At 38.8% G+C, this 14,168-nt stretch overlaps 1 protein-coding gene across 1 annotated transcript in view; it reads left to right on the top strand.

The window, feature by feature from the left end:
• Positions 1 to 4,838: 4,838 nt before the first annotated feature.
• LOC306815006 (serine/threonine-protein kinase PAK 3-like) overlaps positions 4,839 to 14,168 on the top strand; it is a gene marked incomplete at its 5' end in the record, with an annotated part of 37,006 nt that continues 27,676 nt past the window's right edge. Inside the window, one exon of the mRNA XM_079331575.1 lies at positions 4,839 to 5,217. Coding sequence (XP_079187701.1) covers positions 4,839 to 5,217 — 379 coding nt within the window. The remainder of the gene's footprint in view (positions 5,218 to 14,168) is intronic.

The following is a 14,168-nucleotide window of genomic DNA, read 5'->3' as shown; positions in this document are numbered from 1 at the left end:
AAATAATAAAAAAAGTTTATTATATCTTCATCAGTTAAGTGATGGAGAAGTACTTGAGAAAACAAAAGTGCCTGCTAAAACTTTATTTTAAAGCAAGGCAGCAAATTGATGTGGACAGCAAATTGATGGGTTTTCTGTATTTAATTTTCTTTCTTTCACTCTCTTTGCCTTGCATGAATCAAGAACTGGACATTTCGTGTGAGACTACATCAGTTGTTTAGTTTTACAAGTGTCTAGTTGTAAGCTTAAAATATGCATTGTGCAGTAACAGTTTTAGGAAAAAAACCCTATACTTTATTTCAAAATATCCATTTAATAAGTATTTCTTAAGTATCTCAGTGGTGTTTCAAATTGATAATTTGGTGATAGAGTAAGCAATGCTATTTTTACAAATGTGTAAGTAACACATTTGTAACCATGTTACAAATCAATCTCCCAGTTCTTCCACCTGTATTGTCATTTTAAGTGAAGGATACTGTTTTCCCCTGTCCATCAAAGAACTCAAACATTTGCAGTCTCCTTGACTTCAGAAGTGTTAGTCTTCATGGACCCAACACAAAACATGTACTCAAGTGTTCCTGGTGGTCTAGAGTACTGCTGAGCAAGGGCAGCAAAGCAGAACCTAGCCAGAGCCTCTAGGCTGGAAATGTTGCATAGTAGTAATACAGTTTTTTCAGATACAGTGGTTTTTGAGCTTTTTAACAATATATATGAGTGTAAAAGGAATTGTGCAATACATCATGTTGCTATTTTAAAAAGTATAATTAAAATACGAGGAAATTTGTAGTAACCAATGTTAAAAAGCAGAGAGACCAAAATCAGCTTGATACACAAAGTTGTCAAAGCAAGAAACATCCTTGATGCAAACTGGAATAGATTCAGAATACTGTAAATTTCCTAATCAGTGAGTAACCTCTAATCTGTATCAGTCTCATACTAGTGTAAAATGTTTTTAATTTATACTGACACTCAATTACAAGGACTTTTCTATGCTGCCAGTCAACTAAGTTACTATGGGAAAATACTGAAATTTTCACAAACCAAATGTATCACTAAATAAGTAGTTGATGGTTACTGTAAATAAACTTTCTTGCCTATAGGTTTTGAACTATGGAGTAAATAGTTTAAGTGTTTGAAAATCTTTTGTTTGCTAAAGACTGCCAAACAAGCATTTATCCCACAGTTACATTGTAGCTGAGATTTTCAAGTTAGAATTTCTTCTTGTGCACAATAAGGTAGAAGAGTGCTTGCTTGTATTTATTAGAGCACAATAAAAGAAGGACAAGCATATTCCTTAAGAACAGCAGTACAGCAAATCTCTGGGATTTACTTTTGGTTGTTTTCTTAATTTGGTTTAATTTAAGAAATGTAATCCCAGGAGACAATAACAAAGGCAAAACCAGAATAAGCTCAAATGTAATGTACTGTTTAAATTAATACTTTTCATGCAGGGTACTTATAGTCACTACTAGTGTCAAAAAAATGCAGAAGGCATAAATGCATTGAGAATTGCTCCTACAATAAAAAAAAAAAAAAAAAAAAAAAAAAAAAAAAAAAAAAAAAAAAAAAAAAAACCACAGAGTATTTTCCTGTAAGAACTTTATTTTTAATCAAACCCATTTTGCTCTTCAAGCAGGAAGGCAATTAGATATTACAATTTTTTTTGCCAAGTGATGGAATGTGCAGTCATGCACCAGCAATTGAATCCTGAAATTCAGTTTGTCCATGTTTGACAAGAAATAGCTTTCAGGTTTAAGCATGCACTATATTACAAAGCACTTAAATAAATAAAGAGGAGGCCATGCATTTTATTCCAGGAGACTGAAATACATCTTGCAGTGTGGGGCTTTGATGTTATTCATATGCTAACAATATACCATTTCCTCCAAGTGCTTGATACATCAGAATAAAAAGACATAATTTGCTGACATTGTGCTGAACACTTCCTGTCCAGAATACTGATCAATTGTCATTCAGCTTCCAAGGCAAATACACTCAAATTAGGCTCAATATAACGTTCACATTACGCTATTAACACTTAAAAATTTTAGTTAAAATAAATTTCTATTTTACAGAATAAAACAACGAAACAAAGACCATAACTGTATTTTCAGCCTGCTTCTAAAATGCAGTTCTAGTGCCCCAGGGACTTCTTTCATCTAGTGTAAATGCTGGCATATGATGTGATTGTTAACATAGCTGGCCACCAGATGAAGTAAATTATCTAAACTGCCAAGATTCCTACTTTCATTCCAATTTAAACATCAATTTAACACAGAAACTGAAGGGTATTATGAAAGCTTTAGTATGAACCATTTCAGATATGAAAAAGCATAGACAGATTTCTCAAGCCACAAAAACAAACAAATATGCAATTCATTGAACCTGAAGATGACTTAAAAAATGATCAGTGCACAAAGGCATTTTTATCTAATTAACCCCATGCTACTAAATTAGTACAGTATACCCTGTGTACCTTGCAAAAAAGGAGTCATCTGCATCAATCCACCAGGGCATTATCCAGGAGCAATTGTTATATCAAGTGATTAAAAGGGGAGCCTATAGCTAACAAGTATTTGGTTCCTTTTTCTAAGGAAAAACATTTTGAAGTATATTTGGGCTGTGAGATTGTCCTATTCAGGAAGAATTTTCTCCAGTTTAAACAATTTTATTACAGATTTCTTTCTGAGAGTAGTTTAACCTCCTTTTTTCTCAGCTCCTTCCTCCTCCATATAAAACTGATGCTCTTGTTGCATTCAGTGGCACACCCACAAGGCTGAGACCTCTTCAATACAGCAGCACAATGCAGTTAGTTTTACATAAGGTACTGAGACATTACCATGGCAAAGACTAGGCAATCCAGTCCTGGATTCCATGGAGGATATCTTCTGAGTACACAGCCCTAGCAGAAGGGATGTGTTTCTAGATCTGTTGGTCAGCAGTGTGAGCTAACTAGGGACATCAACATTGGAGGCAGCCTGGCCTGCAGTGATGACAGGTGGAATTTGCAGTCCTCAAGGTTATAGGTCAAGTAAAGATATATCCCTGAACTTTAGCAAAACACACTTCCATCTCTTCAAGTAGACAGTAAATGGGATACCCTGGGAGACTTGGACAATAGTCACCTCCAGAGGGTGGTGGTCAATGGCTCAGAGTCCCAGTGGACATCAGTGGCAAGTGGTGCCCTCAGGGGTCTGTACTGAGATCAGTGTTATTTAATATCTTCACTAATGACATAGACAAAGGGGTAGAGTGCACCCCCAGCAGATTTGCAGATGACACCAAGCTGAGTGGTGCAGTGACACTCCTGAAGAGATACCATGCAGAGGGACCTGGAAAAAAAGTGGGTCCAAGGGAAGTTCATTTGGTTTAATAAGGCCAAGTGCAAGATACTGTCCTGCTGAAGGACTGGGGGTGCTGGTGGGTGAGAGGCTGGACATGACCCAGCCATGAGCACTCACAGAACAGAAAGCCAAACGTGTCCTGGGCTGCATCCAGAGCAGCGTGGGCAGGGGAGGGAGGGGATTCTGCCCCTCTGCTCTGCCCTGTTCTGCTCTGGTGAGACTCCTCCTCGAGGGTCCTGTACAGTTCTGGGGTCCCCAGCAGAGGAAAGGCATTGACCTGTTTGAGTGACCCCAGAGGAGGCCCAGATCAGAGGGATGGAGAACTTCTGCTATGAGGAAAGGCAGAGTGAACAGACATCATTCAGCCTAGAGAAGAGAAGGCTTCAGGGTGAGTAAATTGTGGCCTTCCAGGAGGGAATTTACAGGAAAGGTGGGGAGAAACCTTTTGCAAGGGCATATGGTGACAAGACTAGAAAGAAGTATTTTAAACCATTCTTGGTTTAAATTATTTTAAACCTACTCCCAGAAGAGGTTCATATTAGATATCACTAATAAATTCTTGACCATGAGGTTGGTGGGAAACATATTGCTAGAGCAATTGTGGCTGTCCCATCCATGGTGTGTTCAAGGCTAGGTTGGATGGGCTTTGAGCATCCTGATCTAGTGCAAGGTGTCCCTTTCTATGGCAAGGAGTTTGTTACAAGATGATCTTTACATTCCTTTCAATCCAAACCATTCTCTGATTCTATTCTGTTAGACAGAAAAAGTAAACATAGGCAGTATTAATCCATGTGCCAAGAAGATGTTCAAATCTCAAAGTACATGATGGAACTCTCTGAAATATTCTGGGAGAAATTAAGTTTTTACAGAGAGAAGGGGCCAGCTCTTCAAGGACTTATGTGACTAGCTAGTGCTTTAAAAAGGACTAACAAGTGTCAATATGTGATTCCTTGTAGATGGTCTACATAGAAGAAAAATATGTAATGTACCCCATAATTCTCTATACAGATAATGTACCCCATAATTCTCTTCCTCCAGTACTATGGAGTTATACAGCTTTGTAAAATTGAGGAAAAGGTTTTTCTAATGAGGTTAAAATCACAGTGCACCCAGTGGGCATGTGTGCAGTTTTTTGTAACACCTAAGTTTATAACCTACCAGCACATATCAGCTTTGTCCTCTAGTGGGAAGAAATGGTCTTTCTACATTATTCTTGAACAGAGGAGTTTATCAGTAAACAAGGCTAAGAAATGACCAAAGGGAAGGACATCCTTTGAAGAAAATCCTATTATAATGATTAATGTGTTCTGGCAGTAACAATGCAGAAATGGATATAATTTACCTGTTTTGGTCAATTGTGTTGGTTTCAGGTGCTGGGGAGGGAGGTGGGTTCCCCTCAGGGAAAGCTCCACGAGGCCGGGAACAGAGGGGCAGTGCAGCATCCGGGGGCTTCCCCTGTGAGCTGCAGAGACCAATCAGAGACCTGATTTGGTGATGGACAGCTCGGGAAACCAATTGGAGGTTATTTCGTTTTCACAAGTCGCCGCAGATCAAGCTAACTATCTCTCTTTTGGCTTCCGGCTGCCGGGAGGTGCGGTGGTATCTGGCCGGGGCACCGGCCCCCTGTCCAGCTCCGGGCTCGGCGGGGGGCCCGGCCCGGCACCCCGGCCCCGGCTGCGCGGGGGGCCCAGCCCAGCCCCGGTTTGGCTCGGCGGGGCGGTGGTTCGGCTGCATGGCCCCAGCCCCCGGCCCCCTCTGACCGCAAGGCCCCGGGCGGCCCCGGCTCGGCCCCGGCTCGTCCCTGTGGCGCTCGGCTCAGCTCAGCTCAGCCCGGCCTGGCTCGACTCTCCACGTGGCCTGGCCGAGAGCGGGGGTGGGTCAGGGAGCCACCAAAGGCTCTCCCTTCCCCCTCCCCACACCATTCTGAGACAAGAGGCCTCCAGCTCCCCGCATGGCTTCTAAACAATCTCGATACAATTTAAACTCTTTACAATGCCTGGATAAGGTTCTCGATCTCCTGAGCTCCCCTGAATGAGAAGAAATAAAGCATGGAGACTACGGAGGTAAGCAGAATGAAGATAAAGGTCCTGGTGGGAAGAGATTGAAAAGATGCAACTGATAAGTAGCTGAAAACCTTTTTTGTAGGCTCTAAGGGGATTATGACTTCACTAAAATTCCTTTAAACTGTGAAACACACTTGGGGAGGATGAGTGCTTGAGAAGACTTTTTGCCTCGAGGAAGTGGAGCTCTGTTCTGTCACTGGAATATGAACAGAGACATTGGGTAGAGACGAAGATGAAGAGAATTGTTTTTCAGCAGCTTGCCTTTAAAAGTGGTACTCCAAGTGTGTAACAAAATTCATAGCACAGCTCTGGAAGGCCTGAAAAAATGGGAGGAGAGTCATAATCTGCAATATTTTCCCAGGCGGATGTAGATTGTGAGGGTGAAGACATCCCCTAAGCCATAACTAAAAAAGGAACTTTTCTCTCCTAAGTAAACTTGAACTGAAGTAATTCTTATGTTGTTAAGGAATGTGGAATGAAGGAAAGGGGAGGAGGGAACAATCTAGGAATCTTACTCTGAATTCAGGTTTTTTTTGGCTTGTGTTATTAATAAATTTCTGCTTACACCCTTTTAAGTTTTTAGCCTGCCTTGTCTCTACTCCTAAATCCTATCTCTAAAAGAAATTCAATATTTTAAAATTGGCAAACCCAAGTCACACCGTGACATCAATATATTCCAAAAAGGATAACAATAAAATTACAAACAGCTCCCAAAAATATTGAAGAATGTACGGGCTTTTTCTACAATTAAGGGGATTGACATAGGTGACAAACTTTATGAGAACGTGAAATAAGGCCAACTCATAAAATTGGCTGATCACTAATCAAGCCAAAGTAGATATTTTGAAGTTAAATGGCAGAGGGGGAAAAAAAGCATTATCTGACACCATTTACATGAACTGTACCTGTATATGGAACATAGTGCTGAATCAAAGAGGTGGTGACAATCACTTTGAAGAGGATTTGACAATTTTGACAAGATAAATTTAGTCAGTGTATCAGTAAATGATGTTTTTTTCCATAATGCTCTCGGCCAAGTAGGTACCAAAACATCAACTCTACAACATAAGTAAGAAGAAAATAGAAGCCATATCAGAAGGACGAACACACTACTCATTGTTCAGACAATATGACAGTATCACCTGCAAGGACCACTTTGCAAATACTTCAGTGCAGCTCCAAACATGTACATCCAAAACATTGGGTTTACATGCTTTGTCTGCCAGATCATTTCCAAGGAAACACTCACATGTTTTTAAACTGCCTAAGATGAGACAAAGGAACTAAAAAAGCTAGCAGCATTTACACGTAAGAACGAGAATTTTAGAATTTGATCTTAAGGCCATCTTCATGGCTTGCTACTTAAATGTGAACAAGAGTATTGTTGGTGGAGCTTAGATTAGTATTTATAAGGGTAAGACAGTCTTCATGTGAAGTTCCATTCTTGACATTCACACAAAAGTGTTATACAGCCTAAAAATAAAGCCAACATTTTCACCATCCAGTTTAAGTGACTTCTTCTACTTAAGGGGTACTGGTGTAGCTTGCCAACTCACTTAGAGGGGGGAGGATAGCAAACACGACCTCCACCTACAAGGAGAGATAAATCTTACCTGACAACCTGACCCAAGTGCTAGGGAAGATCCCAGAGCAGACACCTTAAGTGCCATTATGCAGCATAACAGGGCAACCAGAGGATAAGGATAAGCCAGCAGTGGTTTATGAAAGGTGGGTCATGATTGCCCAAATTCACCTCCCTCTGTGGCAAGGTGACTCATTTAATGGATGACAGAAAGGCTGTGGATGGCAGACTATGGGTGTGTATACTTGGGCTTTGCTGATTCCTTTGACTTCACTTCCCACAGCACTCTCCTGCAGAAACTGGCTGCTCATGGCTTGGACAGGTGCACTGGGTGAAACCTGGCAGTGTGGCTGTGCCCAGAGAGTGGAGGTGAGTGGTGCCACATCCCATTGGCAGCTGATCAAGGGTTGTGTTGCTCGGTATTGGGCAATATCTTTATCCATGATTTGGATGAGAGAATGGAGTGCCCCCTCTGTCAGTTTGGAGGTTACAGTAGGTTGGGATGGAATGTTGATCTGCTGGAAGGCAGGAAGGCTCTTCAGAGGGATCTAGACAGGCTGGATTGATGTCTGAGGGCAAATGGATGAGGTTCAACAAGGTGAAATACCAGATCCTGCACTTGGGTCACAACAACCCCAGACAGTGCTCAGAATGGCTGAAAATCTGCCTGGTAGAAAATGATCTGGTGCTGCTGGTCACCAGTGGCTGAACATGAGCCAGCTGTGCCCAGGTGGCCAAGGAAGCCAAGAGCATCCTGGCCTGGATCAGCAACAGTGTGGCCAGCAGGAGCAGGACAGTGACCATACCCTTGTACTGGGCACTGGTGAGAGCACCCCTCAAGTCTTGTGTTCAGTTCTGGGCCCCTTGTGACAAGGAGGACATTCAGATATTCAAGTGAATCCAGAGCAATGGAGCTGGTTAAGTTTTTGCTCTCTACAACTGCCTGACAGGAGATTGTAGTGAGGTGGAGTTCAGCCATGTTTCCCAAATAACAGCTGACAGGACAAGAGGAAACAGCCTCAAGTGTCTCCAGGATAGGTTTAGATTGCATATTAGGAAAAAATTCTTAACTGAAAGGGTTCTCAAACCATTTAACAAGCTGATGATTCCAGGGAATCATCATCTCTGAAGGCAATTTAGAAGACATGTAAATATGGCACTTAGCTTAGCGTTGGACTTGGTAGTGGTGGGTTAACCATTGGGCTCAATGACCTTGGAAGTATTTTCCAAATTATATGATTCTATAAAAGTGTTTAAAGAACAGATCTGTGGCCCACACTCACTCCTTAGTAAAATAAGAGAAGAGCAGTACTTACTAGCTAAGGAGAGCAAACAACCTGTAAACAGCAGCAAGCTGCCAAATATCTTGTTGGCATAGATTGTCTATGACAACTGTGAAGGCTAAACCATCATTTTCAAGTTCCAGAGTTACAACCTGGTACTTACACAGCAAGGTTTTTTTTTTTAAGAATAGTTACAGAAGTGTTCAAATACATAGTTTAAGCAAAATTATGATGTGCAAGTAGGTTTTGTTCTTTTAAAATAACAACAAACATCAAGAAAAATATACTTCAGTAATAACCTCAGAAAGGAAAGGCAGAAGGAAGTACAGAGAATAAAGAGAGAGAAAAACTTCATCCCTCTCAGAAAAAGAGATAGGATGAAGTTGGCACAAGACACAGAATTAAATGCATCATACTAGAGTGTGGATTCCATCAGGATGAATCTTTGTTTTTCCCCATCTCTCCTTTCATAAATCTTAAAAACGCTGGGTTTTTTCAATTCTTAATTGATGCATCCACAGGACACCTAGCCCCAGGAATAAGGCATATATTGTACTGTGTTATCAGGTACTGTGTTATTTATTTTAGTAGTTATTGTAAAAGATATAAACAAAACAGATATGATAATTTGATATTGATGCCATCCTACATGCAAATATTGCAAAGTTCTGACCTTCTTATCAGTATGCTTATTCTTCCTATCACAATTAATTAATTATTATTTTACCCTTACCTTATAAACAGATAAATTTTCAGAGAGATGGAATAAAAGAGTACTCTTTCAAACACAATCAACATTCTTGCGCATTTTCATCCTGCTTTTTCTGAATCACAAGCTTACATGTATCTGTATACATTTATATGTATTTGTGGTTTTTCATCACTTTCTTAGTTCTTAGAAAAATGGCTCATTGAAAGAGAAGTCACACAGAACAAGCACATGTCCTGGATATGCAACTACAACACAATCAATGCTTGTAAAGTGTGGAAAAGTAGGTACAAAAAAACTATGCAATATACACAGGATGCTTTCTCTCTAACACTCCTTTTCAGCTTCCTGATCTTGGACATTCTGATCAGATCTCCAGCTATTTACAACAGTTCCAAAATGCTGACTTTGTTAATGCACAGACCTCAGCAGGACAAGGACTGTTGAGGATGATTGATTGAAATTCATAACGTGTTGCAAAATGATTTCTTTGAGATAGCCAGTAGGGAACTCTTGTTTGTTGAACTTATTATTCATTCATGTATTCATGAAACAAAATACAATAAAAGCATAATCCCTCCATAGCGCCTGAATGATCACATTGAAATGAACCCAGAGCTTTGCAGTGCTAAGCAAGGTCTTTACTTTGCAACAGAACAGTTTTATGTTGCAATATCATTAGCTGAGCCTAGAGTTTACATTATACTTACAAATCAGCAAGGGAAATTTAACCTGCATTGTAATCTAAGGTTATGCTGAAAATCAGATATTAAAAATACACATGCATAATAACAACTGCTTATGGGACTTTTTTATTTCCTCCTTCCTAAATGATTTAGCAATTACTGTGTTGAAATGTAACTAAGACTGTGAATCTGCTTGCATTTTGACAACGAAAATATGGGTCAAAACAAACACAGGAATAAGAAATATACTTTGGTGATTTGAAAGTTCTTAAAGTAAATCAGCAACGTGAAAATTGAGTTGTCAAACCTGTTATTTGAAAAAAATTGCTGACAAGATTTGAATCAGACTTTCCTGTGATGGAAATACTGATAAAATAAAGGACTAAAAATTAAAAAGAAAATCACTGTAAAATGATCCAGCACTAAAAGTGTTTACATTCACAAATATGAATGTATAGAATGATATGAAGCAATGCTTGATTTTCCATTCCTTGCTAAACCTTCTTGTTGCTTCTCTTTCTAAACTAAATATTTACATGTTTATATTCAGCTTGAGCTAGTTTTGCATTCTATATTCACATCCTATTTTATCTTGAGAAGAAATATATTTATGCACTGTAGACATCAGGTTTTGCATTACTAATTTCCATAATTTGTCATTCATTTTCAACTATAGTAAATGCAGAGTCACTTGGCAAGGCACTGTTACTGACCATGCTGTTGTCAAAGTGTTGTGCTAAACTAAGAGGACTTCTGGAAATCATCTTGACAAATTGTTTCCTCTTGCTTCAAAAGGAATCCTCCCTCCTCTCTGCAAAATGCTTATAACTTGTGATAGGAGGATAAGGAGGCCTTGACTTTGAAAGGTCGAGGTCAGCTTTTCATTGAGTTCTTCCTATCACTTTTGATCAGCTAGGCCAAAAAAGTAAAAAAGCTTTGAGTTAACAAAGTATATCTGGCTGCATAAATTTCATCTTATTTTGGAGCAGATAGAGAAAATAATTAGGCCCAAACATAACTTTCCAAAGTTAAAGTTAAGCAGATGGGTAGATATTAATCTCAGCTCTCAACATGAAAGTTAAAGGATCCCTGTTTATGGGACACCTAGCTGATCTTATTTCAAAAAAAATTCTTTCTCTTGCATTAATCTGTGTTCTTACCCCTTGAATTGGGAAAAGGGTTTTGTCAGTAAAGGCTGTGTGAGCTCTGTTCAGCTGGCAAAGAATGGCAATGGATACAAACCCCATGAGAAGCTCTTAGGTGCAGATGACTACCTCTTCCCTTTCCTGTGATCTAAGCATAAAGACTTGCCTGATGGCAACCCAGCAAAGGGAAAAGCAGAGTTTGATCTCTGATTTGACCCACTTGCAAAGTGTAAGTCTATAATGCAGAAAGATTGCAGCCTTTTTTAATAACAGCCCCTTATGTTTTCTTGAACAGAGAAAATCACTTAAGTTTGACTTCAACATAATAGGGCAATGAGATTTAATACCATGCACAATCTCACTTAATGTTGTTAAGTGTTGGGGGCTTTTACTTGCAAATATTCCCTTTTATTTACAGTTAATGTCTTGACTTGATGTTAAGCCTGGCAAGCACTTTGTTGTGTTGATAGTCAGAAAAATTAATTTGAATGCCTCAAAGACAATGGTGTTTTCCACAAAATGATGAAAAAACAAGGTTTTAAAGAAACTTTATTTTGGGAAACAGTGGCAATTGTTATCAGCTTGTCATCATTCACCAACTACTTCTGAAAGAAATTTTTTTTTCATTCTCCTCTTCTATATGTTCTATATGTTCTACATGGTATAAGCTATAACTCGACAGGAAATCTAAAAGTATTACAAGCAGCTCTACACCAGCCAACAAGACATTCTTCTAGCAAGTCACTTAAAGCTTCTGAGGCTTTGGGACATCTAAAAGTATTATTTCATATGCAATACCATTACTTCAAATAGTAACTCTGACTTGAGTCAGATTGGAAATTTTCAGGAAAGTGCCTCTGTCTAACAAGCTCATAAATTGCAGAGATTAAATTTAAAGGATATTATTTCAGTCAAAACTTGCAGGACTCTTGCATTAGAATTAAATAGCCAGGAAACAGAAATTAAATCAATTTTCTGAAACATACGTATAACCTCTTTAGGAGTCTCTCTTAATATTCTCTTAACCTCCTCTTAAAGGGCTGTGCATGATGGGGTGGGAGAATCTTTCTTCAGCTCAATAGTTTATGTTCTCAATTCTTATTCCCATGACAAGATCTTTTTCTCATTATCAAGGGCATGCAGTCTTTCATGCCAGTATATACCATGCAAAAGTATACTGATATACCTGACCAGGTATATGAGTATATACCTACAAGGCAGAGAATGCTGGTAGGCAGAGAAAGTAGCTCAGTTTGCAGTAATTGTATTCACTCTGAGAAGAATGATTAACTGGCTCAACAGTAGTGATTAAACACTATTGATGCAGTTATCAAATTTTCAGGACTTTGATTAGCTCACTTATTTTTGCTTAACACCACACTGAATTGTGCATCATAACATCACAATCACAAATATAGAACACACACACACACACACACACATCCCCTCTACCTTCTACCAGTCCTACTCCTCCAACCAAAGCTCTTACCATTGGGAGCTTTCCTTTTGGAAGAATCAAATCTCTTCATTCTCAGGCTGCTCAACAATGCTTTTTGAAGCACCACTCTCCTAAAAGCTGGATCTCTCCTGTCTCAAAAGATGTCCAATACCTATATAACGTAGTCAGATGCAGACCTGTCATGTTCTAAACCAAGACAGACCCCCAAAAAAATAATCTTTTTGTTAATTTCACACTGAAGCTGTTTCATCCAATCCTTGCCTCTACAGCTTAACTCTTGTACCTCACAGCCCATGGTCATTGTGCTTGCATTAATCTAGGCAAAGATAACTTGGCCTAAGTAACCAACTATTGCTAATCATATATATATTTAATGATTGCTTAAATTTTTATCCTGTTCCATCTTCAGGGTTTATCATATACCATTGCCTATATCAAATGCTGACACCAGCAAGAAGTGGTAAGCCAACATTTCAGACAGTAACTGTCTCCTTTAGAAACCCTCCCAAGTGCTACTTTGAAAGGCTCCTTTTAGATTCTAATTACCTGATTTTTGTATATTCATTCATCTTTAACTAATCTCTCACCTTCTTAGGCAAAATTGGACTGAATGTCAGAAAGGGAGATCTCTGAGGACTCCACACCCTGTGGTAGCACCTTAGGAAAGAACTGGAAGTGCATATTTTGCTATGGTGGTGGCTCGATCAATGGCCATCTACAGTCTGTGGTAATCTATGGATTTCAGAAATCCTGCTCATTCATATTAGGAGAAAAGGTTTGCTCTGTTTGGTTCTCAGTTGTTACTCATTACAAACACTAGCTCAGTGTTCAATTTAGCCATTACTAAGTTTCTTAACTTTTTACAAAACTATTCTGAAAAACACCTTAATCTGACTGTAGAACAGAGTATTTTAGATTTAACTGTTTCATGCCCAAGTGTTTTGCACGCTGATTTCAACAGGGTGTGAAAATTACAGTGATTAGACAGTGCAAATCCCTGTTTTCGTGTGAAGTTCATTTTAAGATCAAGGCTTCAGTCAGTGTAGTCATGGCAATTTTATTGTAGCACACTAATATCCAAACTGTTACCATGGAACCGAGTTACGAAGACTTGGACAATCAATTCCAATTACAATAGTTAAATGGTCATGACTTAAATCGTACAAATGGCAATTTTTATACACATATTTGAATCAAATAACTCTATTTATTGAGAACAGAGAGAGTTGTGCTTAGCATTGTAATACCAAGGCATGCCATTCAGGATATAATGATATAATTTGCCCTGATATTCACACATGTTACTTTTCTTTTTCATTTTTCAACCTATATTCAAGTGCCATTTAAAAAGGTAGACTCCTGCTGTCTTTAAAGATCAAAGAAGCCAAGGAAATTACATCCAATCTGATCCTGAGCAATCAAACATTCATATGTTCGATATTTCAAAAAGCAAACACATCAGCACCAACTGGAATTGGCTTTTACAAGGTAATTTTTTTATCTGGAAGTCAAATAATAGTACAATTAAATTTCCCTGTTCGTTGATTTTGAAATAAAGCAGAAGAAAAAGAATGGGTCAGGATAATCCTGAGACATTTTAAAATATAGATTTGGTTATTATTTCAGAAAGAACAAGAATAAAAGGTAATTTTATTGGAAGCAAGAAGAAGGAGAAAAGAGTGAAATAGCAGACTAGGCAAAATAAGTCTCCTTGACTTAATCCTTCCTTCTAGCCTTGTCAGGAGACACTGAATACTTTATTATACATACCTAATACACTGTCAGGTGGTCAGAGAACCAAATATTGCATCTATTCCAAGAATATCATTGTTTTGTGAACTCTGACAGGAAAACAAGAATTGAGAATATCTGCTTCAGCAGAGCAAGTAAAGCATTC

This window comes from Erithacus rubecula, assembly GCF_903797595.1.
Source record: "Erithacus rubecula genome assembly, contig: SUPER_Z_unloc_5, whole genome shotgun sequence".
Lineage (NCBI taxonomy): Eukaryota > Metazoa > Chordata > Aves > Passeriformes > Muscicapidae > Erithacus > Erithacus rubecula.
The sequence above is the reverse complement of the archived record's forward strand: the minus strand, read 5'-3'. Positions and strand labels throughout refer to the sequence as shown.